This window comes from Gopherus evgoodei, unplaced genomic scaffold, assembly GCF_007399415.2.
Source record: "Gopherus evgoodei ecotype Sinaloan lineage unplaced genomic scaffold, rGopEvg1_v1.p scaffold_37_arrow_ctg1, whole genome shotgun sequence".
NCBI classification, from domain to species: Eukaryota; Metazoa; Chordata; order Testudines; family Testudinidae; genus Gopherus; species Gopherus evgoodei.
In genome coordinates this window covers 4030492-4058483 of record NW_022060049.1, presented here as the reverse complement: position 1 = coordinate 4058483, position 27992 = coordinate 4030492, and the positions used below count along the sequence as shown (strand labels likewise).

Genomic DNA, 27992 nt, shown 5'->3' with positions numbered 1-27992 from the left:
GCGATGCTCCCCCCCTTCCCTCCCTCCCTGGGCGACAGGCCGCGGCTGCGCCCAGCTGGAGTTTGGTGGAGGGACGGGACCGGCTCTGTGGGGAGGCGGACGGGGTGAGTCAGGCCGGGAGGAAGGTGCCCTGAGCGGGGGGATGGGAGAAGGAGTCCAGCTCTGAGGGGAGTGGGAGTGGAGAAGGTGCCCTAGGATGGGGGGATTGGCGCGCGGGGGTCCAGCTCTGAGGGGGGATGGGAGCGAGGGGAGGTGCCCTGGAGCCGGGGGGGGGATGGGAGCGAGGGAAAGTGCCCCAGGGTGGGGGATGGGAGCGGGAGGGTCCAGCTCTCAGGGGGGTAGGAGCGAGGGGAGGTGCCCTGGGGGAGGGGTTGGCTCTGGGGGAGCAGGGTGGCCGCAGCTTTGGGGGGGGAGGGGAAGGGAGGTCCCCTTGCTCCAGCTTTGAGGAAGGGATGCTGTTGCTGGGAATGGGGTTTCAGCTGGAATGTGTCTGAGGGGGCTCAAGCTCTGTGTGGGGGCTGCCGTTGCTGTGCCCTTGAGGGGGGTATGTGTGGTGTATTAGTGGCACAGAAGGATGGGAGGGCCCCCCTGGGGATTTATGCCACAGAGGGTCTTGGAGAGGGGCACCTGTGGCTCTGAAGTAGTGAGCCTGGGAATAGAAGTCTTGGCTCTGTCCCCTGCTGTAACCACCGTACAAGGCTCCCTCCCCTTTTGCAAATGCATAGGGGTCCTAGCACTGCAGTCTTGTGTAGGATACAATGCATGTTTGAGGTGCTGGGCTGGTACTTGGAGACCAGGGACAACAATTAAAGCAGGAAACTGGGTGCCGGGACTCCTGGTTGCATTCCCAGTGCCATCACCAACTCCCTGTGTGACTAGGAAGTCTTGTTTGTACTCACTTTACCTATCTGGAAAATAGGGATAAAGAGACTCAGTAGCCTGGTGGGGTGAGTGAGGCTTAATTGATGTCTGTGTGAAGCACTTTTCTGCTGCTCAGAGGCTCTAATATAGAGATGGGCAGCGTGGAATCTCCAAATGCCCATGCAGAACAGGGGGGCGGACAGCGCCCTGTAAATTAGGCTTGGGTTTGGTTTAGGTCCCCCCCCCCCCCGTGAAAGATCAAAAGGTTCTGACTTAAGTTCAAAGTTTGCTGTGCAAAATCTACTGGAAATTCCCCTTGTTTGCTTGTCTATTTAGTATCTCTTAGCCTATTCCTCCCCTTACCTTTTTCCCATCTAATGAAGGCAGGTGGTTAGAGTTTTGCAGAGGAATCTCTGACACACAGTGTACCAACGGGAATTAACATGACCCTTTTAGGTGTTTGTTTCTCTGCTGTGTGTGACGTGGGACATGAGGGCAACACAGTGAAGACACGCACATGCAACAAAACAAATGAAATAATCATTCCCGGTGTTGATCATCCCGCAAATGAGTTCAACAACCTCTACTGCCTGAGGAGTTGGGGAAACATATAGCAGCCTCTCTGCGACAGGTGGTAAACCGCTGAATTAATTATCCCCCAAATCAAATCCCACTCCATGGTCATTCACGGTCCTGGAGAATGGTGGGGAATGCTTGGGTAGGTATGTTCACTGAAGGCAGCGGGTGCTGCTCCTTCCCCGTGTCTGCTGTTCTGGCTCTGCTGGATCACAGTTATAATCTCTTGTCAGTCAGGCTGGGGATTAGTTTTTGCTCATTGCCACAAGAAGGCATTAAGGACTACTGGTGTTTGCAGCACTTGCAGTTTAGCCTTGTGGGGGGATGGGGGAGAGGTTTAGTAGAAGTTTGATTTGCATGACTGAGCAGCAGTGCCCTGTTGCTGAGTGCACAGAATTCCCTCTATAGCCATGAACAAACCTGTGTCAAATTCCAGAATTGCTAGGTGGTGCTGAATTAAGCCTTATGTGGCTGGTGGGGGGATAGCTCAGTGGTTTGAGCATTGGCCTGCTAAACCCAATGTTATGAGTTCAATCCTTGATAGGGCCACTTAAAGATCTGGGGTGAAAATTGGGGATTGGTCCTGCTTTGAGCAGGGGGTTGGACTAGATGGCCACCTGAGGTCCCTTCCCACCCTGACATTCTATGAGAAGTAGGGAAGTATTGCTCTCCAATTTCAAAGGGGGGAAACCGAGGCACTTTTGGGGGGATGTATGTGAGGGGAAAGTGACTTGCTCAGCATGTTAGGGTGGAACTGAGATCTCCTGAGTCCCTTGTCTGTGCTTTAGCCACAAGATCAGTCAGGACATACAAATATGCACACAGTGCCCTACTTTTACTGGGCAATTTGGGAATCCTTGTTTTTTTCTCCCTCCAGGCCCCCCACCCAACTCTGTTACCACAGAGGGGTCACTAGTCACAAGTTCCTGGGGCAGGAAACTGCTGCCACTTTAATGGGCAGCACCATTTGTTATCTTCTTCCACTTGGCAGCAGATGGCCTCAGACCCAGCAGCTGAGGATAGCCCCCTGAGCATTTCCAGCCATCAAATTTCCTTATTCATCTGAATTGTGAATCTTTTTTTTTTATTTTTGAACAACTTTGCCCTAAAGTTCCAAATGGTCCTTAGCAATTCTGTATTTACCTAGCAAATGCCCTGCAATCTAGAAGGGAATAGCTTCACCCTCTGCTGAAAATGCAGCCTCTTCTGTGGTGGAGCATAACAGTTATTCAGCTGCTCACTCTATATGCATACAAACAAAACAAGTATCTATATAATGTTTTTATGGTATTAGCATTTCAAAAACTGATCAAGATAGCTGCAAACAGGACTTTGTTCCTCCCTAAATGCAAAGACAGGAATAGCTGTACAAGGAAGTTGTGGAGCTGATACCGGTGGTATTATCCTACCTGCCCCACAACTGTAGGTTGTGTGTTAAACAAATAAGTGATCTGCAAGTTCTGGCAGGTGCAAAAGTTAGGTATGAAGAGTAGCAGCCCTAAATTGATTTTATGTGAATAATACTCTGAAGTTGAAACTTTAAAATTGCCGGTCAATTTATTTGTCCACTTGTGTCCTGTAAGAACTTGGCCTCCTGCATTTTTTGTTTGCTGCTCTTTAGAATATTATGAATTAATTAGTTATGGTAGGCTTGGCCATAATAAGACAGGTGTTTAGTGCTGAGTCTGAATCTGTCTGAGCAGGAGGTTTCAGCTGGATCCCAAGATCCCCAAAGGAGTGTGGTGCTAAATGGCTGTTTAGCACCAGGAAGTGAAGAACCATGTCCCATGAAACAAGGTATAAAATGGCCAAAGAGGGCCAGGCTAAGTTCTAGCTCTGCGTGAGTGATAGACACAGTGAGATAGGAAGCAAAGAGCTGGAGGTGAAACTAGTAAGCATAAGGAAGAGGAGGAGAGGGGGAAGGGAGGGAATGGGGGAAAGACTGATGTGGGCACAGAATAGGATATAACGAGGATCCTGAGTGAGCTGGGCAGCTAGGGGGAGAACATGGATGTGGAGAATTTCTACAGCATGAGCTGAATCCTCTCTTGGTTAGTGCTGTTAGGAGCTGTGCGTTCTAGGCTGGGTGAGGGGGGTGGTGGGTGGTAGTTCTGGAGGCGTCTTTCTGCCCTGGGTGATACTGGGGATCCATTGAACTGAGCAGCTTCATGGCATGGAGTAATCGCTGACAGGCTTGGCTGAGTTCCTCTGCCATTACACCCTTTGAGGAACGCCCTGTAGCCGGTTTCTCTGCTCTGAATCAGCCTGCCAGGGTGCGCTCCACCCTCATTCCAGAACAGAGACGTCGGAGACTCCCGGGCTGGAAGGACTCCCGCCGAGGCTGCCCCTTCCTCCTCCATGTCCTTGCATCAGGGGTTAGGGCACTCCTACCAGCAGCACCAGGCTCATCAATCCTGGTGAACCCCCCTGGAATCCCACTTCTCCTGGGAGTGTCCTTGGAGTGGAAGGGTCAGTATGTGTGTCCTGCTGTGGCAGTGAGGAAAGTTCTCTGGGCCTGGCATGGATTTTCCTTTGTCTGTGAGGCAGTAGGGCTGGCATTTCCCTGGGGTTGGCTTTCTGCAGTACTCTGTCAGAGTCTCCGCTCGCCAGCAGGGCCTGTGGGTTTTACTTTGTTTCCAGTGGCAACTACACTGATTTTTTTTTTTTTTTTAAATCCTTCAGGGGTCAGCCCCAGTGCGTGTTTCCTGCCTCCACAGCAGCTCAGTCCTGAGGGGCAGGACTCGGGGAGGGGTGGGAGGGGGAGTGTTACTTTTCATTCTCTGCCCATACCCCATGACTTCACCTGCTGCAGCAGTAGGAATCGTGTGACCAGCCCCAACACCAGTGGAGGAGCTTTGGTATCGGAAATGCTGCTTCCCCTGTGTCGGCTAGTGGAGGGGAGATGCAGGGCCACTGCCAAGCCCTGAGATCACTAGATGCTTACTCATTAGAGAGCTTTGTACTAAATGTGTTTCTAAAGCAGGCTAGAAATACAGATGACTGCTTCTCTCTCCATAACTTAGAGCTATGTATGGGATTTGGCAGGAGCTGCCACTTGGCTGCAGGCTACCAGGAGGAGAGCACTGATCTGGGGCTGTACACTAGGACTTGGGGGAGGCAGGCAAGGGGCAGGGAGTTTCCAAAGCTGTCACTCCTCTTTTTACATTATTCTGGTTAATTTTAAAAGTGGCTAAAGCTGTGCAGATGAATCAGAATTAAAATAGGCCTTCACACTCCACAGGTGTGACTCCCCTACCTGTCAGGCTCCCTGATCTGCGGCTGGATTGGAACTGATGCCCTAGAGGAGGAATGCTGCATGTCCCATTCCCCAGACTCGCTCTGTCTGCCCTAAGGCTGGGTTAGAGCTGATGTCCTAGAGGAGGATGGCCCATGTCCCATTCCCTGACACCCTAGTCAGCCAGTACCACTTGGATCTTGTCATTGATTCCACTGCCGGTTTCCTACAATCTTTCCCCTTTGCTTCCTGCAGGTCTCTCCCGTGGGTGACTGATACTTCCTGCTGTCTGGCCACTCCTCCCTCATGCCGCTCGGACTAGGCCGCCGGAAGAAGGCCCCTCCACTGGTGGAGAATGAGGAGGCTGAGCCCATTCGTGGCAGCTTGGGTGGGGTGGAGGTGGGCAGTGGCGGCAGTGTGGCAGCCCTGCAGCCTGGCCTGCCACCGCCTCCTGCCAGCCTCCGCCCTCGACTGGTGTTCCACACTCAGCTGGCCCATGGTAGCCCCACTGGCAGGATCGAGGGCTTCACCAATGTCAAGGAGCTGTACAGCAAAATTGCAGAGGCTTTCAAGATCCCGCCAGTTGAGGTAGGTGCTGAGCACCCAGGCTGCAGGGTGGGGAGCTCAGAGAGGAAGCCCCTCTGCATGGCAGTGCCTAGCCGGCCAGTGGCGTGGGCCCTTTGCTTTGGTGCCTTCTCTGGTTTCGTGGACCAACACCCTGTGTCAGGCTGTGCTGTGCCCTTGGCTTTTTGCTGGTCAGTGACTCTGGGCTCAGTTGCTACATGCCCCCTGAGGTCTATGCCCAACTGGGCTGAGCCCAGTCGGGCTGGTGCTAAAATGCTGACATAACCTTGAGGATATGGGGCCTTCCCAGCAGAGGTGCTGAGGGGCAGTGGGGGAAGCTGTGGTCCAGGGGTTCCTCACACTGTATCTCTCTTCCCACCTCCCAGGTGATGTTCTGCACCTTAAACACCCACAAAGTGGACATGGACAAGCTGTTGGGTGGCCAGATCGGTCTGGAGGACTTCATCTTTGCACACACAAAGGGCCAGAAGAAGGAGGTGGAGGTCTTCAAGTCTGAGGAGGCACTGGGCCTGACCATCACTGACAATGGAGCCGGCTATGCTTTCATTAAGGTACAGATGACTGAGCTCTGTTCACGTCATCCTAGAGCCCAGGAGGCCCTGTCACTGGCTGATTGGGCTGTGGGTGGGGTGCACAGTTTGAGAGGAGGCGTGCTCCTCTCAGGCATACACTGTGGTGTCTTTTCTTACTCCTTCCCTTCCCATCTGTCTGTCCATCCCCAGAGAGCTGCAGTGTGAGCCCCCAAGCATGAGCCATGCTATGGGTCTTACGGGGGAGTAGAAACCCCAGTAGCAAACCTGATCACATGGAGCTTCTGGTCCCAGAGGCTCTGTCTGAGCCACGCGAACAGTCCTACTGAACGAGACCACTGGTCCATGTAGCCCAGTATCCTATCTTCCAATTGTGGCTGGTGCCAGATGCTTCAGAGGGCACAAACAGAACAGGGCAATTTCAAGTGATCCATCCCATTGTCCAGTCCCAGCTTCTGTCAGTCAGAGGTTTAGGGACACCCAGAGCATGGGGTTGCATTCCTGACCATCTTGGCTAATAGCAATAGAGGGACCTATCCTCCAAGAACTTATCTAGTTCTTTTTTTTGAACCTTGTATAGTTTTGGCCTTCATGGCATCCCCTGGGAATGAGTTCCACAGGTTGACTGTGTGTTAACTTTGTTTTAAACAAGCTGCCTATTAATTTCATTGGGTGACATCTGGCTCTTGTGTTATGAGAAAGGGTATGAACACTTCCCAATTAACTTTCTCCACGCTGTTCATGATTTTATAGACCTCTATCGTATCCTCCCTTAGCTGTCTCTTTTCTGAACAGTCTCAGTCTTCTCTTCTCATATAGAAGCTGTTCTATCCCCCAATCATTTTTGTTGCCCTTCTCTGTACCTTTCCCAATTCTAAATATATCTTTGAGATGGGGCCAACCATAAATGCGCCCAGTATTCAAGGTGTAGGAATACCGTGGATTTATATAGTCGCGTTATGATATTTCCTGTCTTATTTTCCGTCCCTTTCCTAATGGCTCCTAACATTCTTTTTAGCTTTTTTTGACTGCCGCTACACATTGAGCAGATGTTTTCAGAGAACTATCCATGATGACGCCAAGATCTCTTTCTTAAGTGGTAACAGCTAATTTAGACCCCATAATTTTGTATGTGTAGTTGGAATTATGTTTTGCAATGTGCATTACTTTGCATTTATTAACATTGAATGTCATCTTCCATTTTGTTGCCCAGTCACCCAGTTTTGTGAGATCTCTTTGTAACTCTTTGCAGTCAGCTTTGGACTTACAAAATTACGCAAGTTCGTGATCATCTGCAAATTTTGCCACCTCACTGTTTGATCCTTTTTCCAGAGCATTTATGAATGTTGAACTGTACAGATCCTTGGGGGACCCTGCTATTTACCTTTCTCCATTGTGTAAAATGACCATTTATTTCTACCTTTTGTTTCCTATCTTTTAAGCAGTTACTGATTCCTGAGGGGACCTTCCCTCTTATCTCATGGCTACTTTTGCTTAAGAGCCTTTGATGTGGACCTTGTCAAAGGCTTTCTAAAAGATCAACTGGATCACTGTGGTCCACATGCTTATTGACCCCCTCAAAGAATTCTAATAGATTGGTGAGGCATGATTTTTTAAAAGAGCCACGTTGACTGTTCCCTCATATATCCTGTTCATCTGCATCTGAAAATTCTTTTATTTACTCTGTTTTGAACCGGTTTGCCTGGTTGTGAAGTCCGGCTTACTGGCCCATAATTGCTAGTATCGCTGCTGGTTCCTTTTTCAAAAATTGACGTCTCATTAGCTGTCCTCCAGTTATCTGTTCCAGAGGCTGATTTAAGTGGCAAGTTACATACCACAGTCAGTTAGTTCTGCCATTTCATATTTGAGTTCCTTTAGAACTCCTGGATGAATCCCATGTGGTCCTGGTGTTTAATTTATTAATTTGTTCCAATAGCTCTTCTATTGACACCTCAGTCTGGGACAGGTCCTCAGATTTGTCCCCTACAAAGAATGGTTGAGGAGTGGGAAACTCCCTCACATTCTCTGCAGTGAAGACTGATGCAAATAATTCATTTAGCTTCTCTGCAATGGCTTTGTCGTCTTTGAGTGCTCCTTCGATCGTCCAGTGGCCCCACTGATTGCTTGGCAGACTTCCTGCTTCTGATGTACTTAAAACAAGTTTTTCTGTTAGTTTTTGTCTTTTTGCTAGTTGCTCTTCAAATTCATTTTTGGCCTTAATTATACTTTTACACTTGACCTGATAGTTTTTCTTACTGTTTTCTTCAGTAGGATTTAACTTCCAATTTTTAAAGGATGCTTTTGGCCTCTAACTGCCTCTTTTACTCAGCTTACAGCTCTTCCTGCTTTCCGTCCCCTGCTCTGATCCTAACCTCACTTGGAGGAGCTAGGTGATCAGTGCACCCATCCCTTCCTACCTGAAGCTGCCCCGGTCCTTTCTCCTGCCTTGTCACTTTCTCACATGCTCTGTGTCCCGGATGGTTTTCCCAGGTGCTAGGAGCTGCAGCCTTTCCCTCAGAGACCCCTCTGTGCCTCCATAGCACAGTGATAGTGACATCCCTGATCAGACTCTAAACCCCCAAGTAAATGAGAGAGGCCCAGACTAGTGGATCAATTTGAAAGAAGAGAGCCATGCCAACAGGGCAAGGTTGTGGTATTAGAGCACAAATCTTCTTTGGAATCTTGTAAAAGATCCCCTGGTACTGTGGTGCATTTGCTAATTCTCAGCTAATGACATTCCCTAAGAAGCTCCAGTTCCAGAGTCTAAATCACTGCAGCATGGCTGTTAAGCAGCTGCCATGTTCCACCCAATAGGTGGCTGCATTTCAGCAATGGGTGAAATGACTCATGTATAGACATAGTCTCAAGTGCTCTGGGATCCTTCAGGGTGACGGGTACAAAGGAGCCTAATTAAATATTATTGAGTTAATACACAAGATGTGTAGACTCTGCAGCAGCTCCAGCCGGTAAAATCAGAACTCTTGATCATCATGCCTCCTAATGCCATGATCTTTTGTCTCATGGTGCCATTTTGTTAGTGGGAGGCCTTCGGTTCCTAGGCCCTTCTGAAGAGATGTATGTTCCTAGATTCCAAGGCCAGAAGGGACCACTGTGATCTAGTCTGTCCTCCTGGGTATAACAGGCCAGAGAACTGCCTGGAAATAATCCCCAGAGCAGATCTTTTAGAGAAACGTCCAGTATTGACTTAAAAATGTTCAGTGATGGAGAATCCACCAGGCTCCCTAGTAAATTATTCCAAAGATTAAATACGCTCACGGTTAAAAATTTAACCTTTATTTCCAGTCTGAATTTTGTCTAGCTTCAACTTCCAGTTATTGCCTGGTGTCAGACCTTTTGCTGCTACACTGAAGAGCCCATAATCAAATATTGGTCCCCGTGTAGGTAATTTACAAACTGTAATGGAGTCACCCATTAAGCTTATCTTTGTTAAGCAAATAGATTGAGCCCCTGGAGTCCGTGGCTATCAGGCAGGTTTTCTAATCCTCTAATCATTGTTGCAGCTCTTCCCTGACCCCTTCTCCAATTTTTCGACTTCCTTCTTGAATTGTGGGCAGCAAAGCTGGACCCAGGATTCCAGCAGGGAGGGGTCACACCAGTGCTAAATACAGAAGTAAAATAATCTCTCTACTCCTCTTCCTCAAGATTCCCTTGTTTATGCATCGCAGGATCGCATTAGCCCTTTTGGCCACAGTTTTGCACTGGGAGGTCACGTTTAGTTGATTATCCGCCTTGACCCCCAAATCTTTTTCAGAGTCACTGTTTCCTAAGGTAGAGTCCCCTGTTCTGGAAGTATGGCCTACGTTTTTTTGTTTTGTTCCTAATTATGCACATTTCGACATGTTAAAACACAGTGCTTGCTTGAGCCCAGTTTACCAAGTGATCCAGATCACTCTGTGATAATGACCTCTCCTCTTCATTATATGCCATTCCCCATTTTTTTTGTGTCATCTGCAAACTTTGTCAGTGGTGATTTTGTTTTCTTCCAGGTCACTAATAAAAACGTTAAAAAATATAGGGGCAAGAACGGATCCCTGTGGGACCACACTAGAACAACATCTGTTCAATGATGATTCCCCATTTACACTTACATTTTGAGTCCTATCAATTAGCCAGCTTTTAGTCCATTTAAAGTGTGCCATATTAATTTTGTTCTAGTTTTTAAATCAAAATGTCATGTGGTACCAAGTCAGATGCCTTAGACATCTGTCTATTATGTCAACACTATTACCTTTATCGACCAAACTTGTAATCTCATTTAAAAAACAAATCAAGATAGTTTGACAGGATCTATTTTCCATAAACCCATGTTGATTGGCATTAATTATATTCTCCTCTTTAATTCTTTATTAAGCAAATTCCATATCAACTGCTTCATTATCTTGCCCGGGATCGATGTCAGACTGACGGTCACATAACTACCCATGTCACCCTTTACCCAGTCTTCTGAAATTTTGCTGGTCTTCCAAGACTTATTGAAAATCAACATTAACAGTGCAGCTAGCTTCTCAGCGGCTCTTTTGAAACTCTTGGATGAAAGTTATCTGGACCTGCCGATTTTAAACTGTCTGACTTTAGTAGCTGCTGTTTTAACATTCTCCAGAGATACTAGTGCAGGGGAAAGAATGTTATCCTGCGATATGAACACATCATCTGTTTTTCCCCAAATACAGAACATACGTATTTGTTCTCCTGTGCCTTTTCTGCATTACTATTGATAATTCTAGCCTTTCAATCTAGTAATAGACCAATATCATTATTAGAATTATTTTTGTTCCTAATACATTAAAGAAAACTCCTTGTCCTTAAATCTGCTGGCGATCGTCTCCTTGTCTCTCTCTTCTTCCATTTTCAGTTTTCTCCGGTTCCTAACTTCTGATTTATATTCCCTTTCTTTTCTCCTTCCTTCCATTTATTACATTTCTTTATTTTTTATAGCTGCCTTCACTTCCCCACTAAAGCAGGTCATTTTCTAACCAACACAGTCATGTTCCTCGATTTATGGCTTTTTGGCCATGTAATAATGTTCTTAAACACACCCAGTCTTCCTCTGAGCTGATGTGGCTTATAAGTCTTTTCAGCTTTGTGAAACTGGCCCTTCTAAAGCACCGAGTGTTTCTATCACTGATATTTCATTCTGTTTGTATTTTATAAATGTATTTAAATCGTGATCACTTGTACATAAGTCACCATTAATGTGCTAAGGAAGGACCAAGCTTCTGCTGGGCAAAAATATGTGCGCGAGACTAACTACAAAGGGAAGGCCCTGTGGCCTGATGGGAGCCAGGGTTCCTGGGTTCTGTTCCCTGCTCTGCTGCTGATGCACTCTGTGACCCTGGAGATGTCTCTGTGCTTCAGTCTCAATTGACTGTCTTATGGGGTTCTGGGTAGCTTTGCTGAATACAAAGGGCTGTGCACAACCCTTAGCTGAATGAAAGTGCTGCTGTTCAGACTCTCATCTGGAAGCTGTGGGGAGGAAACTGCCACTTAAACTGCCCCTGGACCTGCCGTCTGTGCTGGGAGCGAACCATCCTGTCTCTTGCTTGCAGAGGATCAAAGAAGGGAGCGTCATAGACCGGATCCAGGTCATCAATGTGGGCGACATGATTGAGTCCATCAACGGGCAGAGCCTCATCGGCTGCCGGCACTACGAGGTTGCCAAGATGCTCAAGGACCTGCCGAAAGGCCGCACCTTCACGCTGAAGCTAACAGAGCCCCGGAAGGCATTCGGTGAGTGAGCCCCACAGACTGCCCAGGGCAGATGAGGCCTCTGGCAGCAGCATGAGGCCTGTCACCAGTCTCTGTAGTCACAAATTAGTTCCACCTGATGTGTAAAGCGAACGCAGTGGGTCTCAGTCCAGGTCCTAGTAGAGCAGGAGTCCCTGGCTAAGTAACTGACTCCCCTTGTTGGCAGCCACAGCAGAAAGGATCAAACGGTCCACAGAGACTGAGACCCCACCCCCCATCTCTCTAGAGCGGCTTGTTCCTGGGTGGGGTAGGGGGGCGCATGGCGGCAGGGGGCGGGATGTTTGCCATTGGCTCTGCTGAGACCTTCAGCCTCCAGGGCAATCAGTCCAGCACAGAACACGCTGGGCTTTGTTTTGCATGTTCCATCCTTCCTCCTTCAGTGAGAAGCTGCATTGGGTGCGTATCTGAGAGCACCTTTCATCTTAGCCCAAAGGCCCAAGCCCTGCTGGCTGCTGTGGCACTAAAGGCCATTACCTTCTGTCCTACAAAGCCATTAAATGGGAGATGGGGAGGGGCTTTGCATCAGGGTTTCCCAATCTGTCTCTCGCTGGAATATTTCATAGGCCCGTGAGGTGGCTCTGGTCCCGTGGGTCTGGCTGGGCTCAACTCCCTGGAGCCGCTGCTGCCAGGTGAGTGCAAGGTGGGCATTGCAGCCCAGCCAGTGTGCTGGGTCACAACAGGCCATCGACATATACAAATGAGTCCTGAGCCAAAAAAGGGTGAGACCCGCTGCTTGAGGTGCTGAGCATGGGGTTTGATGACTTGTCCTGTAGCGTGGTGGCCAGCAGGTGGCGCTGTAACCTCACTGCAGCTCCTAGCCATCCGACCTGTGCCGTGTAACCACAGGGTTGGCTGAGATAGGGAAGTTCTGTTGCTTTTTCAGGGCTTCACCAGCCATGGTATTGGGAGTTTTATTGGGAGAGGGAAAAGGAGGCTTCTGCCATGGAAGGCAAGTGGGATCTGGAGATTCCTGTAGCTGCTGATCCTGCACTTGGGCCTTTGGGCAGCCGACCTGTAAAGCTGACCCCTCTCTGCTTGGACTTGGGGTTAGGTGGCCCTGCCAAGGTATCTGCAAATGACCCTCTGTGTATTCAGTGATGAGAGGAGGCTGCTCACAGGACAAGTGGGAGGGGCTGGCTCTGTCTTGCTGCACCCTCAGTGTCTCTATGGTGGCTTGAGGGAAGGGATCTGTGCTCGCTGTCCTAAATTTCACTAAGCAGACAGGCCTGTTTCAACCCCAGCAGCTGGCAAGGTGAAGGAGCTCTCCCTACTGATCCCTCAAAGCTCAGGGCTTTGAGTGGAGCCTGAGGGAAAGTGAGGTCACCAGGATGGTGCTGAAGGCCGAGGGAGACAACTTGGTTCCGGGTGGTACTGTTCCAGCCCCTGTGCTTGTTATCCAGCGCTGGCCTTGTCAGTGGCTCCCAAACGTACCCCAGGGATGGGGATTCCAGCCCTGTCAACTCTGTTGCGGGCAGACTGCCTCTGATCCCAGTGTGACCTCACTCTCTGCTGTCTGTGCAGCCTTATCAGAGTCCTTGGCTCTTGGTAGCACCTCTTCGAACACTGCACTAAGCCGCGGGTTGGCTCAGTGTTGCTACCCTCATGTCGCCCCAGATCACACAGCGAGGCAGCGGCAGTGTGGAAGCAGAATCCAGGAGTGCTGCTTTGCCAATCTTAACCACTAGAGGTGCTCCCTCCCTACGCAAGGAATAGGACCCAGGCGTCCTGGCTCCCAGTCCCATCACATTCCCTGCTGCTGGTGTCTGAGTTCATTCATCCGCAAGGCCAGCCTGCCATCACGAATTCCTTCCTCCTTAAGTGACTCACTGGCCTCTGATCTGGGAAGGAAGATCATTTTCCACTTTTAAGTTATTTCCTCCTTGGCTTATGCTTCTCAGCCCACGCAGGCGTCCCTGGTTCCTGGAATCTGGCAACTTCCTTCTCCCCTCCCTCTACTGGGTACCAGCTGCATATGTTCATGTCTGGCACTTCGGGAGCCCTGGCACCAGCATCTGTGCCGCTGCTCATTCCCTGCAATTTGTTCCATGGGAATTAGTGACAGCTCCGTGGTGCTGGCCATGTGTGTGAACGTTAGGGTCCTCTGCTCGGCCGTGGTGGAGAGAGACCAGGTGCCAATGCTCGCTGGATCTGCTTTGGCAAAGCCACCTGCCAACTGGGTGGCAGGCAAACCTGAGAATGCTAAGCTTAGCTCAGTCCTGCCAGCCCTGTGCCCTGCTGCCTGGACCCACAACTCACTGGTGTTTCAATTCAGCCTCATAACCTGCCCTGTCTTCCAGTGTGCGCTGACCCTCTGGACCAGGGGCCAAGGGAGGAAAAGCTCCACGCTCTTCTCCCAGAATGCCGGCAGCTAGAGCGCAGGGAGAGCTCTGCTAGTTGCCAAGAGGAGACGGCCTTTTTACCTCTGGATCTGCCAGAGGGAGATGGAACTTGGGAGGGCCTGGGCAGATCTGGTAATATCCAGCAGAGGGCAGCAGTGGGTGCACCCCAACATGGGTGTTACACCCCATATGCGGGTCGTGCTTGATTGAAGGGGGAGTTCCCTCAGCCTGGCCTGAGGGACTGTGCAGCGTCAGTTACAGGTCTTTCTCCTTGGGTGCACCCTTCTATCCTGCCATGTCCCCCTTACTGCTCTTGGCAGCTCTTCCTGCTGCAGGGCACTGGCTCAGCTCACGGGCTCCTGCTGAGGACCCAGATCACCAGCTCCTTGCATAAGCAGCCTCTTGTCCTCTGATCAAAGCAAGGTGGGGAGGAGCTGGTTCATCCTGTGTTGGCCCTGTTCAGTTCCCACCTCTTGTAGAAACCTGCCGCCCTGGTTCACAAGCCTGGAGTCTGCAGCTCTGGGTGGACTGCTGTGAGAGCTGCTGACCGGGCAAGTGCCGGCCTCTGGGGAACAGCTCCAGGCCAGCTCAGTTCATTTCTTCCCCTCTGTGGGCAACCTGGAGCAGCCGCTTGTGTTAATCTCTCAGCTGGCTATTTCTCGCTCCCCCATTGAGAGTGTTCAGGGCCTTCCCTGTGATCTGGGGAGGGGCCAGTACCTTGACTCAGCTGGGGAGACACTAATCACAGCGTTCTCTCAATGCTCTTGAGTGAGACTAATGTACAGGCAGCATGGCTGTGCCCACACCCCTCAGTCCTCTTTGCAGCACCTTCTACCTTCTCCCCACACAGCCCTGCCGCTACCCTTAGCCCCCATCGACAGACCCCCTGCTTCTCCAGCCCGGCTGCTACCCCTCAGCCCCCACCTCCAGACCCCCTGCTTCTCCAATTCTGCTGCTACTCTCAGCTCTGCTGCTATCCCTCAGCCCCCACCCAGAGACCTCCTGCTTCTCCAGCCCTGCCGCTATCCTCAACCCTGCTGCTGCGCCTCAGCCCCCCGACCCCCTTCTCCAGCCCTGCTGCTACGCCTCAGCTCTGCTGCTACCCCTCAGCCCCCCTGACTCCCTGCTTCTCTAGCCCTGCTGCTACCCTCAGTCCCCACCCAGTGGCCCTGCTGCTATGCCTCAGCCCCCCCCAACCCCATGCTTCTCCAGCCCTGCCACTACTCTCAGCCCCCCCACCCCCTTGCTTCTCCAGCTCTGCCGCTACCCCTCAGCCCCCATCCAGAGACCCCCTGCTTCTCCAGCTCTGCTGCTACCCCTCAGCCCCCATCCAGAGACCCCCTGCTTCTCCAGCCCTGCCACTACCATCAGCTCTGCTGCTACCCCTCAGACCCCGCCACAGACCCCCTGCTTCTCCAGCCCTGCCGCTACCCTCAGCCCTCACCCACAGACCCCCTGCTTCACTAGCCCTGCTGCTACGCCTCAGCTCTGCTGCTACCCCTCAACCCCACCCAGAGACCTCCTGCTTCTCCAGCCCTGCTGCTACCTGTCAGCTCTGCTGCTGCCCTCAGACCCCCTGCTTCTCCAGCCCTGCTGCTACCCCTCAGCACCTCCAGACCGCACTGCTGCTACCCCTAAGCTCCCCACCCAAAGCCCCACCCTGCTTCTCCAGCCCTGGGCTCCCCCACACACAGCCCTGCTGGTGCCTCTCAGCCCCCACCCACCACCCTGCTGATGCTCCTCGACATCCTCGCGCAGAGCTGTGCCAATACCCCTTGAAAACCCCCGACTCAGAGACCCCCTACTTCTCCAGCCCTGGCCCCCTCCCCTCACAGCTCTGCCAGTGCCCTTGCTATTCCAGTCTTGCACTTATTAGTTGGTGTAGGTCATGTGACCTTCTGCAGCTCCTGTGGTCTCCGTTCTTTGCCAGCGCCGGCGTCTTGGCGCAGACATGCCCTGCTCTCCCCTCCCATGCAGCCCCTGCGCCCTGTCCTGCCTGTGCAGTGGCATGACTAGAAAGTCTGTTCTGTCTCTTGGCTGCAAGCTCTAGGGCAGAGGCCAGAACCCCAGCCTCCCCGTGTGGGGCAAACAGCTCCTCCCTGTCTGAAAGGAGCCAAGCTTTCCTGGAAAGGCAGGGCAGTGCCGCTGCATTCCCAGTTGAACACAGCCACCCCCTCCCAGCTTTGGGGGAAGTGGGAGGATGACAGGAAGCCTCAGAAATGCCAGTGCCAGGAACACCTGGAGCTCCATCCTCACTATGAGCCAAGCACACGTTCCCATTAGCAGAGGCAGAACAACTGGGCTTCTGTGTTGTTGCCAGGCTAGTCTTTCTCAGTGCTGTTCCCTACCCTGTGAGGGCTCTAACGGGGGGCTGAGGCAGGCTGACCTGGGGGTCAATGACCCCTCTTCCCATGGCTTCTGGATCAGTGATTCTCTCTGCATGTTGGGGGGCGGGAATAGATGCAGAGGTGAAAGTGGGCCGGTACGGTGTACCGGTAAGAAATGGCCACCAGTACCAACCCCCATGCAGCCGATGTGCTGCCCCTTTTGTCCCCCGCTCCCCTCCCCCAGTTGGTGGCCCTGCTGGTAGGGTCCCTACTGACAGGGTCACCAACGGGGTTGGGGGTAAAAGGGGCAGCTGCCCTGGGGCCTGGCAATTTTTAAAAGGCCCGGGGCTCTCGGCCCCTACTACCGCGGCAGCAGCCGGAGCCCCGGGCCCTTTTAAATCACCGCTAGAGCCCTGGGCGACGCGGACCGGCTGGCTGTTAGAGACTGATCCCCAGCCCTGCCCCTTCTGCCCAAGGCCAGGCCCCCGTACTGGTAAGTCTTCTGTGTTACTTTCACCCCTGAATAGATGTTTTTATGTACGAGGGGTGGGGTCTGAATAGCCCCTGCCTATGATAGCCCCAAAAGGGAAAAATCCTCCATATCCTTTGGCCCAGAAAAATCTCAAACCAAGATCTATTGACACAGTGCAGCCAAGAGCATCTGAGCACCATCACTGCCAGGAGGCACTGGAGATGGATTGGTTGTGTGCTTCGGTTGGAAATTGATTCCATCACCAGAGCAGCAATAAGATGGACACCTGAAGGCAAGTGAAAACAAGGCCGCCCAAAACCAACATGGCAAAGAGCTGTGGGCGCCGAGCTGAAAAACCTGGGGCAGTACTGGGGAACCACTGAAAGACTTGCCAGAAACAGCCAGGAGTGGAGCAGCTTCGTCACTGCCCTAAACGCCAGAGGTGTAATAGGAACGTGATGATGATAGCCCCTCCCTATCACCCTGCCCTCCGGGTGTATGGTAGCTGGGCTTCCCAGGGGTGTTAATGGCATTCAGCATCCACCCAGCAGAACAGTGGCTGCTGCAGCCAGCCTGGGGCTGTTGGGACAGTGGCTGTGCGGGGACCCCAGGGGTTATGTAGGCTCTAGGCCAATTGCTTTTTGCATCATGTCTGGTCCTAGTGTAGATAGGGGCTGGAGGTCTCTGGGTTTGTGATCTGTTAGGAGCCTGCCTCCAGGCCTTGGCCTGGCGTCGGTGCATGAGGCGCACACACAGCAGGGTGGGGTGCCTGCCTGGCACGCCATCCTCTGATTGCGGCTCCAGCCCAAACACGTTGATGTGCCTGGAGGATATTTGTGTCTGAGTCCAGGGCCTTTCCCTCTCCCACAGCCCGTACTGTGCTAACCACATTGGGAGCGGGCGGGATGTCATGGCTCCTCCAGCCCAGCTGCTGCCAGGTTGTGGTAGCTGCTGCTGCTGCTCCAAGGACTCCTCCTTGGAACCTGGGGAGGGCAGCAGCGTTTTCCATAGAAGACAGACACTGGTATGTGCTTGGAGGGGCAGGGAGTAGCTGTTAGGGCCAGCGCCAGAGAGCTGGGGAACAGCTGCACGAGGGCTGTCAGTAAGCAAGCAGTGTGTGCCCCCATAAAACTCCTGTACCCCAATGCACCAGGCAGAGCAGTTCTAGCCACCTTACAAGCAGCTAGGGGAGCCCGTCCCCTCTAGTGTCTCTGGTGCTAAAGTATCCACGCCCCATGCTGCAGGGCCGCGGGATCCCCTCTTGGAGGTAGAGTCCTAGGAGGAGATGCATATGGGCCCCAGTCTGTTTCTGTCCTCTTGAGAGACTTGTGACCCTTGGACACATTGTCCACAGTGTCTGCTTCCCTCCTCTTAAAAATCACCCCAGAGGGGCTTCTGGCTGTCATGTGTCTGCTGACAGCCGGACTATGGCGAGTAGGGTGCTAGGGAGTGCTCACTCCTCAGTCTCCCAGTGGTGCCATCTGCAACTGCCAGCACTGGCATTTCAGTCTCAGCGCTAACTTTCAGCGTTGGGGCAGGGGGGAGAGGGAGAGGAGCACAGGGCAGAGCGTTTCTCGCTGAACATGGCAATCAAGTACTGAATATACAATCCCCAATGGTGCAGGTGCCACAGAGGCCAGACCGGCCCCGTCCTTCCCAGAGACGCCAGCGGGAGATCTGAAGGTCAAGGGAAGAAGCGACTCCAACATGAATGCCCTGGGCCAGAACTGAATGTGGCAGTCTGCCTTCCACACTGAATGAGCGATACATCAGCCCCTAGAGCAGGGGCGCTTCTGCCTCAGCTTGCTCCCCTCGCCTGGACATGGGAGGGTGAATAACCAGTTTTCCCCCCGTGCGTCCTGACAGCAGTGCACCCACAGAGTCGTCTGGGCTTGAATCTGCTGCAGAATTATTATTTTTTAAGGGGGAGGGGAAAACCGAAGTCTCTTGAAGGGTTTCTTCGCAGCCACAGCTGTCGAGCCTGCCCGATAGCAGGGACATCTGCCTGAGTCTGCAGGCAGCCTGACGTGGGAGCTTGTTCATCACCGACATTTAACGAAGACACTGTAATAGTTACTGGTCTCACTGCTGCTCGCTTTGGCAGACTCATCGGGCTGTCCTTCCCCCGGCTATTGGCCGCAGCAGCGGAGAACCAGGTAGCAGGAGCCAGCCCTTGCTGAGGTTTGGAATGAGGCATTCAGGCCGTCCCCTGCTCCCCGTTTAATGCCCCCTCTGCCCGAAGGGCACCGAGAGGTGGAAAAGTGGCAACGCACCAGCTGCTTCCCAACGCTTTGCCTGGGCAGTGGGGTGCAGGTGGCCCCTGGGGAATGTGGGGGCAGCACGACATAGAATGTAATGCAGAAACTGGGGCTCCTGCAGTGAGTATTCAGCCTACTGTATTGGGGTGAGCCATGGTGCTGCATGTGTCCCCGTCTTCCTTCCCCCCACCAGCTGCCGTCCCTCGCTCTCTGGCTCAACACATCCAGGGCCTCTCTTCCCATTTCTGAAGGACAAACTGCAAGTGAAGCAGCCTCTGAAGAGCTTAGGATGAAGCGGGACCTCCCGCACCCCGCGAGTGGAGCCCCTCTTGGATAATTCTTGCCCTGCACCTGCCCCAGCATCTGTGCTCCGCACACAGGATCTCTGCTCCCGTGGCCGGCACCCCAGCTGCATGGCCTTCACCCTCCCCCTCGACAGCTCTAACAAGCAAGAAAGCGGGGCCCCTAGACTGCCCCACTGCCCTTGGGGGCACCTCCTTGGCACAGCAGTTGGGCTGGGGGAATGTCATTGAGGGGCAGAGAGGAGACCATGGCTAGCAGGAAGCAATGGATCCAGGGGGCTGGTAGGAAAAGGAGCATGGCGGGCTGCTTCCAGTGCCCCCTCTGGCAGGGACTGAGCAACACACAGCCCTGTGCCTGGGCATTTACACCACACTCCTGCTGCCATCTATGTCCGGCGTGGGGTTTCAGGCGCCCCCTCCCTCATATGCCAGAAGCAGGAAAGTGGCTGATCAGATGACACTTTCCCAGATTATTTTTACTCTGTGGGACTGTGAGAAATGTCAGTGGGGCTGGATCTCCATGGCTCTGTGTCCCCAGCACACAGTAACGACTGGCTGGAGAGGCGCACTGCTGTTCTCAGGCCAGTTAGAAGGGAGTATCTCTTGGAAACACAGCAGCTGGTTTGGTTGTCCCGTGAGGGTTTTAATGGGATGACGCTGAAGCGGCTCCGTCCCTTGTGGGGAGAGGAAATGGAGTGACCAGTGCCCTGTATCAGCTCGAGGGGATGAGGCTGTCCAGGAAAATGCTGGCCGCTCCGGAAGCGCATTGGGAACAGAGGTCTCTGCAGGCGTGGGAGCTGCTGCGGGATGGACCACGGCTTCCCTAGGGATTCCAGGCTGCCCAAGGGCAGGAAGAAACCGATCACGTACTGGAGGAAAGGAGCTTGTGGGATCCCGCGCTGCTGTTGGCAAGAACTAGACCCACCCACGGGACAGAGAGGCCTGGTCTGAGCAGAGGCCTCAAAGAGTTAGGAAGGCCTGCAGGCTCCATGAGGCTTGCACTGTGGCTTCTTGTCCCCATGCGTCAGTTTCATATGTGTGAAGAGGGATCTCAGCCCCCAGTGAAGCAAGCATGTTAGTCATCGTTATCAGGACAGGTTCTTGTCTTTCACAGGGGCTCAGGGTTGTACTTTTTTTTTCGCTAGCCCCTTCTGTGTGGAAGGGATCTCCAAGTGCTGTACGGGGTCTCTCCTCTCAGTACTGACATGCCGCCACTTCTGGGGCACAGCGTGGCAGCTGTTTAACAACTGCCTGGCAATGCTGCACCCCACGATATGTCACTGGAGTCTTTATTCAGCTTTGGTGTCCAGAATGGCTAAGCGCCACGGAGGTCAGACGAGGGAGCCAACGTATCGGAGAAACCAGTTCTCCCTGGTATCTCCGTGGAGCTCAGTGCTGTGGCAACAAAATCCAGGATTGCACAGCACTGTCCACAGCAGCCTCTGCTCCTTCGGGCTCCAGTAGCTTTTCCCAGGTTGCATCGCTTCAGCTGGCCATGGAGCCCCCGGGAGCTCAGCTCTTGTCCTTGCAGCAGCTGTCAAAAGGTGAATATTACAACAAGCTCTGGAAATGCTTCCTCTCCTCTCTCCCGGCTGCCCAGTCTCTGCCATGACCCCTCTCTGTGAACCGCCTTCTCTTTCTTGCACATCAGTCCCTCCAGCAGAGTACAGCTTTCCCAGGAGAAGAGATGGGGCACAGAGCCATGGCCATGCATTGACATCAGGCATGGGGAGGGTGTAGAGCACTGGAGTGATGTGTGAGAGGGGCCAAGATCAGAGACTGGCTTTAGCCAGAGTTTATGTCTCACCTTGGACGCAGCTGATGTGGCAAATCTGCTTAGCCTTCTGCTCAGGCAGCAGCAGAAAGGCAGGGGCTTGATTTTCTTGAAGTGGAACCTGGCAGTCTGATTCCCAGCCCCCTGCTTTCACCCTAGCCCCCCGTCCCTTCCCAGAGCCAGGGAGAGAATCCAGGGGTCCTGCCCCGCTCTGCTTTTACTAAACGCTCTCATGTTTAAATCAGCTGGGCCATACCAACTGCATTTTGAAAGCTGCCCTCACATACCTCTGTGTGCGGGGGAAGCCGAGGTGGAACACATCCTTAACTGGGTTCTGTGCTGCTATGAAACCTTCCTGGACATTAGATCCAATCCAGGGGGCTTAGACGTAAAGGGAGCGCCTGGACCAGTGCATTAAAATAACACTGGATGGTGAGAAACCCACAAAGCGCAGGAATCACCCGCCGCTGCCAGCGCCCAGGGTCCTGCACTCCACCTAGAGCTGCTGTGGCTGGACGATCCCGGATTTCTGCCCATTCCCTCACAGCACGGGTATTCCTCATCCAGCCGAGGGCTCTGTGAGCTCAAACTCACCAGCCCCTGCTCATTCACTGCCAATGGGAGAGCAGGAGCAAGAGGCATGTGCAGGGGAAGGAAGGAAGATCCATGCAAAGGAGCAGGCCGGCAGGACCCCAGATATTCAGTCCTGCCAGAGCCTCTGCTGTGGAGTATGGAGACCTGACCCTCCAAGGGCTGCACTGCTTTGTCTAACAGAGGTTCTTGCACTGCACCCACTGCCTTGGGCCCTGTGCCACAGCTGATCCATGACTGCCAGGGACCGCTTCTCTGGTCCCACGTGCTGATCTCAATGTGCCTTTGCTGTCCCGTGTTGTCAGACTGATGCAGTTGTCTTGTGGGTCCAAGCCCCACTCTGGGGGAAGCAGCAGGGCAAAGCGGGGGAGGGGAAGGCAGCGTGCAGCTTCCTGGGATGGATATTACTGCAACCAGCCCTGAGTCCCAACATGCAGCATCTTCACCTTGCCATCCCAGCGCTGCTGCTGGCCCCTGCCCCCAGCCCTCCTCACACAGCTCTGCTGCTGGCCCCTGCCCGCAGCCCCTGCCCATCCCAGCCCTGAGCTCCTCACACAGTTCTGCTGCTGGCCCTTGCCCGCAGCCCCTGGCCATCCCAGGCCTGAGCTCCTCACACAGCTCCGCCGCTGGCCCCTGCCCCCAGCCCCTGGCCATCCCAGGCCTGAGCTCCCCACACAGCTCTGCTGTTGGCCCCTGCCCATGGCCCCTGGCCCTCCCAGCCCTGGGCTCCCCACACAGCTCCGCCGCTGGCCCCGGCCTGCAGCCCCCGGCCATCCCAGCCCTGGGCTCCCCTCCCCCAACTCTGCTAGTGCCCCTCAATCCCAGCCCCAGCTATGCACACACACACAGTTGGGATTGAGACATCAGAACAACACACACTACCCTGACCCTAGCTGCCTCCCAAGCATACCCTGCCAGTTGTGCCCAGGCGGTGGTATCTAATTCCTGGTCCCACTTCCTGCTGGAGGGCGGCTGTCAATTTGGCTGCACTGATGCCCTGGGCTGGCTGCTGGGATTCGGGGCTGCGAGGCCAGCATGTGACTGCCCCACCTCTGGTGTGGTCTCACTGGCTCGTCCCCTTGCTGTGTTTCAGATATGATCAGCCAGCGGGCCGCAGGGGGCAAGCACAACAGTAGCTCCCAGCTGGGCACTGGCAGAGGGACCCTACGGCTGCGGGCCAAGGGACCGGCCACCGTGGAGGAGCAGGTAGGTGCCAGCCCTGGGGAGCTTCCCCTGACAGCCTTGGGGAGCCTTCGAATATTCACTTGGGCCCTGACCTTTTCCCAGAGGGAACTGAGGGTGTGGAGCCAGAGCAGAATGAGAGGGAAGCTGAGGTCCCAGCTGTCCCAAGAGTGGGGAGGGGACAGGTCCTCCATATGGGGCCGATCCTTGCACTGCGTCTGCTTCCCAGTCTCCTCCCCCAGCCCTGCCGATGCCCCTCAATCCTGATCCGTAGCCCTTTTCTATCCCAACTCTGGGCTCCCCCCCCCCACAGCCCTGCCGATGCCCCTCAATCCTGACCTGCAGCCCCCTGCTATCTGAACCCTGGGGTCTCCCACCCCCAGCCCTGTGGATGCCCCTCAATCCTGACCCATAGCCCCCTTCTATCCCAACCCTGGGCTCTCCCCCCCCACCCCCCACCAGCCCTGCTGATTGCTTCTCGTCCTGACCCATAGCCCCCTGCAATCTGAACCCTGGGGTCTCCTACCCCCCCAGCCCTGCTGATGCCCCTAAATCCTGACCCGCAGCCCCCTGCTATCCCAGCCCTGGCCCCCAACACCCACACCTCTCTGCCAAGGAATGGGAAGGGCTGGAAGAGGCTTTAGAGGGCCCCACTTTTCCCATGGTTCTTGGCTGGGATGTGGGGATGGGATGGGGGCTATATTTTTGCCTCAGTCTCCTGCTCAGCAGCTCTCCTGCCCCCCAGCTGTCTGCGTTTGAGGAGAGGGCGATTGAGAAGGTGGACGACCTGCTGGAGAGCTACATGGGTATCCGCGACACGGAGCTGGGTGAGTCTCTGGCCGAGCAGCCCCCAAGTCAGCCTGGAGCGGGGTGCCCAAAGCATTGGGGTGTTGGGGGAAGGGCTGTGTCACAGTCAGCCAGCCTAGGAATCCTTGCTGGGCAGCGTGGGAGCTCCCCCTGCCGGAGTAGCTGGGAGCACCGCCTACAGCCAGTGCTCCTCCCCTGCTCCCTACAGCGCCCCTGCTGGGAGCTCCCCCACAGCCAGCGCTCCTGCAGCGCCCCCTGCTGGGAGCTCCCCCACAGCTAGTGCTCCTCCCCTGCTCCCTACAGCGCCCCTTGCTGGGAGCTCCCCCTCAGCTAGTGCTCCTCCCCTGCTCCCTACAGCGCCCCTTGCTGGGAGCTCCCCCACAGCCAGCGCTCCTGCAGCGCCCCCTGCTGGGAGCTCCCCCACAGCCAGTGCTCCTCCCCTGCTCCCTACAGCGCCCCTGCTGGGAGCTCCCCCACAGCCAGCGCTCCTGCAGCGCCCCCTGCTGGGAGCTCCCCCACAGCTAGTGCTCCTCCCCTGCTCCCTACAGCGCCCCTTGCTGGGAGCTCCCCCACAGCCAGTGCTCCTGCAGCGCCCCCTGCTGGGAGCTCCCCCACAGCCAGTGCTCCTCCCCTGCTCCCTACAGCGCCCCTGCTGGGAGCTCCCCCACAGCCAGCGCTCCTGCAGTGCCCCCTGCTGGGAGCTCCCCCACAGCCAGTGCTCCTCCCCTGCTCCCTACAGTGCCCCTGCTGGGAGCTCCCCCACAGCCAGCGCTCCTGCAGTGCCCCCTGCTGGGAAGGGTGGGACTGGAGTAGCTGGATGCTCCCCAGCAGTTAAGTCCAAGCCCTGCTGCTAGTGGCCCAGAGGCCGACATCCCTTGTGTGAGGAGAGATCTCCTCTCTCTGAGAAGTGAGCAGGGCTCTCCCAGCACAGCAGCATTTCCAGGGTTACTGTGGCAGTCACAGGCTTGTCGGTGTGTTCTGAGAAGCAGGGCTGGGCGCACAGAGAGCAAATCAGCCCTTCAGCTTGCAGGCCTCCTCGGCCAGGGCTGTGGGCAAGAGTAGCATGTTGGCGCTGGCAGTGCTGGGGCTGAGGGTGGCTAGTGCTCCTGGCCATGGCATGGCAGTGCTGTTTGGTGGGAGCGGTGGGATAGCACTAGGGCTGGCACGTCCTGCCACAGGTAATGTTGTGACAGTGAATGCCCCTATCTCTGCTCTCCAGCTGCCACCATGGTAGAGCTGGGGAAGGACAAGCGGAACCCCGACGAGTTCGCTGAGGCGCTGGATGAGCGGCTGGGTGACTTCGCCTTCCCCGACGAGTTCGTCTTTGACGTGTGGGGCGCCATTGGGGATGCCAAGGTTGGACGCTACTAGACTCTGCAGGCCTGGCCTGCTCTGCCCACCCTGGATCTGCTGTGCCCATGGGCCCGGCTCTGTACCTGGCTCCAGCACTGCAAACACTCCAGCTCTGGCTCCTCGCCCCCTCCTCTCCACCCAGGACCCTGTGTGCACCTCTCTGTGGCCAGCCCTTCCTGACTGTACCTGGAGCCGCATGGGAGCCAGGCTCTGGGCTCTTCTCTCAATCCCCCCAGTGCTGGAGGCGGCGGAGGGGACAGCTGCTGGGCATTATGGAGCAATAAGCTGAGCCATCGTGTGCCCCTGGGGAAGGCTGCAGAGAGGTGGGGACTGGGCAGGCCCTTGGGGGTGCTCCCTCCCTAGTCCCAGGGGACAACGGGGGAGTGAGGGGGCCAGGAGCTGGACAGGATTCCCAACTCCTGCGCTGCTCCCTGGGGTGGAGATGGGTGTGTGTCCTGGGACCTGCAGGGCCTGGCACCCCTCTTCAGTCATCAGGGTAACCTCCTGGCCACTGCTGGGGAGTCCCTCGACTGTACCTCTGCCTGGGCACAGCCTCCCGCCGGGCAGTAACCCCGGTGCCTTTAAACTAACCCCGGTGCCTGTGTTCCACGTGTGGGTGTTTGTGGGCAGACCCCCCACCCCATGTCTGTATGGTACATCCACCCCGCTGCCTGTCAGCACCCATCTAACCACTAACAGGAGCAAGGCTGCTGATGGCAGAGTGCCCCCACCAGCCTGCTCACTCCTCCCCCAGGGTGTTCTGAGCTCGCCCCTGCCCTGCTGCTCTGTTGGTACTGTGCTGCCCTGTCCCTTCACCTGCGTTAATCCTTCCTCCTCCCCAGGTGGAGCCCTGAGCTGGGAGGGGCTGGCAGGGGCTCTGGCCTGCAGTGGAGGCAGGCAGCATGTGGGGCTGCAGCCCTGAGCAATGCATGAGACTGGGAGCTGCTGCTAACTCGGGGGGGGGGGAAGAAGGGCGCAGAGAAACAGCTCGCTGCCATCCCCTCATCCTGCTCCCCTTGTTACCCTCCGTGCCCCCACCCCCAGGGGAAAGGAATCGACAGCCTGCAGTGCCCCCTGCTGGCAAAGGCCTGGCTGGGGTAGCTGGGAGCTTCCCCCATGGCCAGAGTACCTGCCCCCTGTTACACCCCGTGCTGGCAGAAGTTCTCTGGTGCATTCAGGCTGTCACAGCTGAGCACTATTGCCCTGAGATCCCTCCTCCACTTACTGCTGCCCGGAAGACTTCTTTGGGGGTGCAGTGGGCTCCTGCCCCACCTACCACAGAGGAATAGCCCCAGGCTGGGTCCTGCTTCTTGGGTCTGCTCTCCCCACTGCAGGAAGGGTGCGCCAGCCCCAGCCCCACGTGGGGCAGCAGGATTCCCCTGGAACAGCTCAGGAATGACTGGGTGTCTCTTGTCACGTGTCTGTTGCTGAGGCTGGAGCCCTGCGCTCCCCTGGCTGTGCTGTTCACACCCCACATTCACAGCAGCTGCTCTCTGCTCCCGGCCCGCAGGCAGCGGGTGAGTGGGACAGGGGAGTATCCCTTAGCTCTCAGGCAGCCCCCACCCCTGCTGCTGTCCCCAGAGCATCGCAGCCTTAGGGGGTGGTCAGAGGGTTAAATCCACTCGTCTCCTCTCCTACCTCCTGCTAAAACTCACACCAACCGATTAGGCCAGTCGGGCCTGTTCTATTCACAGTCTCCCAGCCCACCTTCCCGTCCCACCCACCCCATTTCCACTCTCCATTCTTGGGGGGGGGGGGGTTTGAATTGACTCCCCCCTGGGGCAGGTGCACCAGGCCCTTCAGGCTGTATACGCCAATGGGTCTTATGGGGGGGTTTCCAGCTGATCTGGGTTCCCCTCCCCCTGGACTCAGCCAGGCTCCCCTGCCTGCTTCACGCTGCTCTGACTTCCTGTGTAAAGAGAGTGTCACCCCCTATTCTGCTGTGGGGGGGCATCCTCCTCCCCCTTCGCCCCCATGCTGCTGGAGGCCACAGCCCTAGTCCCTGGGCCAAGCCTCAGCGCTGACCCTGATGTCCCATCCCTAATGCAGGTGGGTGGGTTAATCATCTCTCCTAGCATCTACACTCTGTGATGAATTGCCCCTGGAGCCTGTGGGGGGAGTCCCCTCACCAGTCTGAGCCTGTCGTAACACTGTCCCCCACATGCCCCTCCTAACCCCTCCCCCTCCCTCCTTATTCTGAGGGAATCCCCCACTGCACCCATGGGGGGTGGGAGGGAGTTGACACACGCTGCTGCATGGCTGGGGTCCCCTTGGGCTGGCTTGGAGTTTTTTGTGATCCTTTTAAAGAAGCTGAAGGGGCTAGTGGCTGGATCAGGACTCCTGGATTTTACTGGCTCTGGGAGGTGTGTGTATGGGGTGGGCCCTACGCATTAGACCAGGGGCGTGAGAGACAGGACTCATGGTTTTGTTCTCAGCTCTGCTACCACCTCTCGCCCTTGGGCATCTCCCCTTCCCTCTCTGTCTTGTCTTTATCTGTTCACTCTGGATCGGACTGACCTACCTCGCAGGGCGGGCGTGAGGACGCGCAATGTTTGTAAAGCTCCACGTGCTGCAATATTTATATCCCCTCCTGGCACTTGTCTTGGGCTGCAGGCTGGGAGCCCCAGGGTTGCTCCCTGTCCCCCAACTTCTTCAGTCACTCTCCAGCCCTCAGGCGCTTACTGTATCCATGACACTAAGCCCAGCACTGTGCTTGGCCCTGGGCCCGGGCCCTGGCTTGGAGGGGAGTGGGCAAAGCAAGGGGCTTGGAGGGGGTGGTTACATTGTGAGGGGCTCCAGGCCCCCAGGGTGAGGAGTGACCTCCTGCTGAGCAGGGCTTGGTCAGAGTTGGGAGTCCCAGAGACCAAAGCCCCTGTGCCCCGCCCTCACTCTGTGATGGAAATGAGCTGTGACCCCCAAGCCGAACCCTGGTTCCCTGGGAGCTGCTGACAGGGGGCAGATACCCCATCCTCCCAGGCCCTATTTTTGTATTTTACCTGTAAAGCATCTTTAACATAAAAATATATCGACTCTA

The 27992-nt window shown here is 55.1% G+C and overlaps 1 protein-coding gene across 5 annotated transcripts; it reads left to right on the top strand.

Annotated features, from left to right (window-relative positions):
- Position 1: 1 nt before the first annotated feature.
- On the top strand, positions 2–27992 carry GIPC1 (GIPC PDZ domain containing family member 1). Of its 5 annotated transcripts, XM_030545418.1 has the most exons (8): positions 27–104; positions 1318–1492; positions 4928–5260; positions 5623–5808; positions 11355–11535; positions 22710–22822; positions 23544–23625; positions 24825–27992. In XM_030545418.1, the coding sequence occupies exons 3-8, from the start codon at positions 4979–4981 to the stop codon at positions 24974–24976; spliced, it is 996 nt and encodes a 331-aa protein (XP_030401278.1). In that variant the 5' UTR covers positions 27–104; positions 1318–1492; positions 4928–4978; the 3' UTR covers positions 24977–27992. The 5 variants fall into 5 exon arrangements, with proteins under 5 accessions (XP_030401281.1, XP_030401277.1, XP_030401278.1 ...); XM_030545417.1 differs by lacking the exon at positions 1318–1492 and having other exon boundaries at positions 3–104; XM_030545420.1 differs by lacking the exons at positions 27–104; positions 1318–1492 and adding an exon at positions 3388–3488.